Source organism: Empidonax traillii, unplaced genomic scaffold (assembly GCF_003031625.1).
Source record: "Empidonax traillii isolate 1590-97213 ecotype Southwest subspecies unplaced genomic scaffold, ASM303162v1 scaffold4467:size14851, whole genome shotgun sequence".
Taxonomy (NCBI): Eukaryota; Metazoa; Chordata; class Aves; order Passeriformes; family Tyrannidae; genus Empidonax; species Empidonax traillii.
The window spans coordinates 12,012-14,851 of NW_020959660.1; the positions used below are offsets into that span (position 1 = coordinate 12,012).

Here is a 2,840-nt window from a genome sequence, read left to right on the forward strand (position 1 = left end):
TGGGACTAACGCACACAGGGTGACGTGAAAGCTTGGTGTACCTGATGTTACCTGAGAGGCAATAACTTGCTTAGTCTGGGGCCTGAGGAGAGACCATTTAAATGGCTGGTGATGCGAGTGGCCTGCATGTATTGGCTCTACCTTGGAAAGTGCCAGGATCAGTATCACGCAAAGACATTGCTGCTTTCTTTCACGGTGGCTGTCTCGATGCTGTCTGGCCTTTGTCTGCGCCGAGCCTGCAGGGTTGGACAGGGTGTTGGTCGGCGTGTTGTTTTCCTCTGGCACTGGGCTGTACTGGTTCTGAGGGCGTCCGATGACCCAATCCTGCAAGTAAAAGCTCACAGTTTTCATTAGTTTTATTCTGCAGGTCTGGCTAATAGATCTAAGTGGACACCATTTAACCTCGTCATCTTTCTTAACTGCAGCGTACCCTCACCCTGCAAGGACTATTTTCCACCCTCATTCCCAATCTCCCAGTTCATTTCTGATTATGACTGGTGGGCCTTCTTCTAATGCACGAGTGGCCCAGTGCTTTCGAACTGGACTGTTTGCTTCTTCCCCTCTGAGAAACTGATTTAGAACCAGCAAAGCGGTTGCCAATAACCGTGCTTGATCTTTCGAGGGAAAAGCATTGGTAAAGCCTTCCACTTTTGCTAATACCTCTATTTTGGATTTTAGGGTTTGATTTGCCCGCTCAACTGTGGCTTGTCCCGTGCTATTATACGGAATGCCATGTGTCATGTCCCATTTCTGTGCAAATGCCTGAACTGATTTGGATATGAAGTTTGGACCGTTGTCCGTTTTGATCTGATTGGGGACCCCGAGCCATGCCATCACTGTTAGCCAATGCTGGATGGTTGCCTTGGAATCTGTTTTGGCATGCTGAGTGGCCACGATTACTCCGCTGTATGTATCTACGGTCACTGCCAGCCAGGGTTGGGGCTTTAAGAGCTGGCAGAGTGTAAAATCTGATTGCCATATTTCAGAGGCTTTAAGGCCTCTGGGATTCACTCCACTGGACCAGAGTGGCGTTTTTTGACAGTGAGGGCATGTGGCCACGATATGCTTTGCGTCTGCATATGTGATTTTACATTCTTTAACTAGCGCTTTAGCCCCATTATGGAGAGATTCGTGTAGCTGACGAGCATCTCTCAACGTCCACAACCCTTTTGCAGCAGCATCTGCTCTGTGATTACCGATCTGAAAGAAACCTTTGATTGGGTTGTGGCTGTTGATGTGAATGACCGATATGGTGCCTTTTCAGGAAGCAAGGGCTTTTTCCAACATCAGGGCCGCTCTGGATGCTGGTACACCGGGCTGTGACATGGCTAGGCAGAGCTTGGTGACAAACATCGAATCAGTCACTATATTAAGGTGCTCTGTTAAAAACAGCCTGCAAACTAGCACAACAGCCGTTACTTCTAGCTGCTGGACTGAGAGTGCATTATCGGTCGTTTTTACGCAATGCCACTCATTTTCTGACTGCCACACTGCTGTGGCCATGGAGGTCACAGAGGATGCATCTGTGAAAACTGTCGGTCCCGGTCGGGGCCGGTCCATAACCTTCTGTGGAAGGTCGATGTCGACAATGGCTAACAGCTGGGTCCAGGGAGGCTTAGTGGCATACTGGATCTCTCCGTTGAACCTGGCTAAGGCTATGGCCAGGTGTTTTGACAGAGCTATTGACTTTGTTGGAAGCTGTTTACGAAGGGGCAAATATATTTTAGCAGGTTCAGTACCTAAATGCCTCAGTGCGAGCTTTCTGCCTTTCATAATGAGATTACTGATACACTCGATTCCTGGGGAAAATGCACGTGACAGCTTTCCTGGGACTACCCACAGCACTGGCTGTGCCTTTTCTGGTGACCCTTGGGTGAGTGCCCCTACCCCCCCTTCTGTTGTAAAGTGTACATACAGGTCGAGTGGCACGTCTGGATTCCACTTTGCTGGTGTGCCCGTGGATACCTGCTGCTAGATAAAATTAAGGGAATCTGTTGCCTTGGCTGTTAATTCTTTCTGTTCCCAGGGATGTTTCCCTTTTAACAGATCGTACAAAGAAGTCATGATTTCGGGAGGAATTAGGATGACATTATGGAACCACTGCAAGGACCCTACCAGCTGCTGTGCGTCAGGGAGAGTCTTAATGTCCCTGTGAATTTTTATTTGGGGAGGAGTTATGTAGGAACCTGTGATTCCTACTCCCAGGAAGGTTATACAAGGCCCCTTTTTTATTTTTGAATCTGCAATTTCTAATCCATTCGCTTTCAGGGTGTCTGAGATTGTTAAAATTAGCCGGTCTACCTGGTCTCTGGATGGTGCAGCTATCAAGATATCATCCATGTATTGAATGATAGTTGTGGCCGGGTTATTATGCCGAATTGGTGCCAAAGCCCGATCGATTACGATCTGACAGATAGTGGGTGAATTGAGCATCCCTTGGGGTAGTACTTTCCACTGAAAACGTAAGTTGGGCTGCTGATTATTTGGGAACACCAGCGAAAAGGTACATTTTTCTTCGTCTGCTTCATGCAATGGTATAGAAAAGAAGCAGTCCTTGATGTCGAGGGTAGCACATGGCTGTCCTTTGGGTATCATGGAACTCATAGGTAACAGTGTCTGGACCGCGCCCATTGGCTGAATATTCTTATTTACTTCACGCAGGTCGTGAAGGAGACGAAATCCTTCACCTGACCGCTTAGGTATCACGAAGATTGGAGTGTTCCATGGGCTAGTAGAGGGCTCTATATGCTCTTGTTGCAACTCGCGGTCGACTAACTTTAGGAGGGCATCCATTCGAGGCTGAGATAGGGGCCACTGCTCAACCCATACTGGGTCGGTTG

The 2,840-nt window shown here is 48.2% G+C and overlaps 1 protein-coding gene across 1 annotated transcript in view; it reads right to left on the bottom strand.

Annotated features, from left to right (window-relative positions):
* The window catches only part of LOC114072918, a gene marked incomplete at its 5' end in the record, with an annotated part of 8,493 nt that extends 5,667 nt beyond the window's left edge, over window positions 1-2,826 (bottom strand). Inside the window, 3 exons of the mRNA XM_027910738.1 lie at window positions 142-324; window positions 1,564-1,698; window positions 2,302-2,826. Of these exons, the coding sequence (XP_027766539.1) occupies window positions 142-324; window positions 1,564-1,698; window positions 2,302-2,826 (843 nt within the window). The remainder of the gene's footprint in view (window positions 1-141; window positions 325-1,563; window positions 1,699-2,301) is intronic.
* Between the last annotated feature and the right edge of the window lie 14 nt (window positions 2,827-2,840).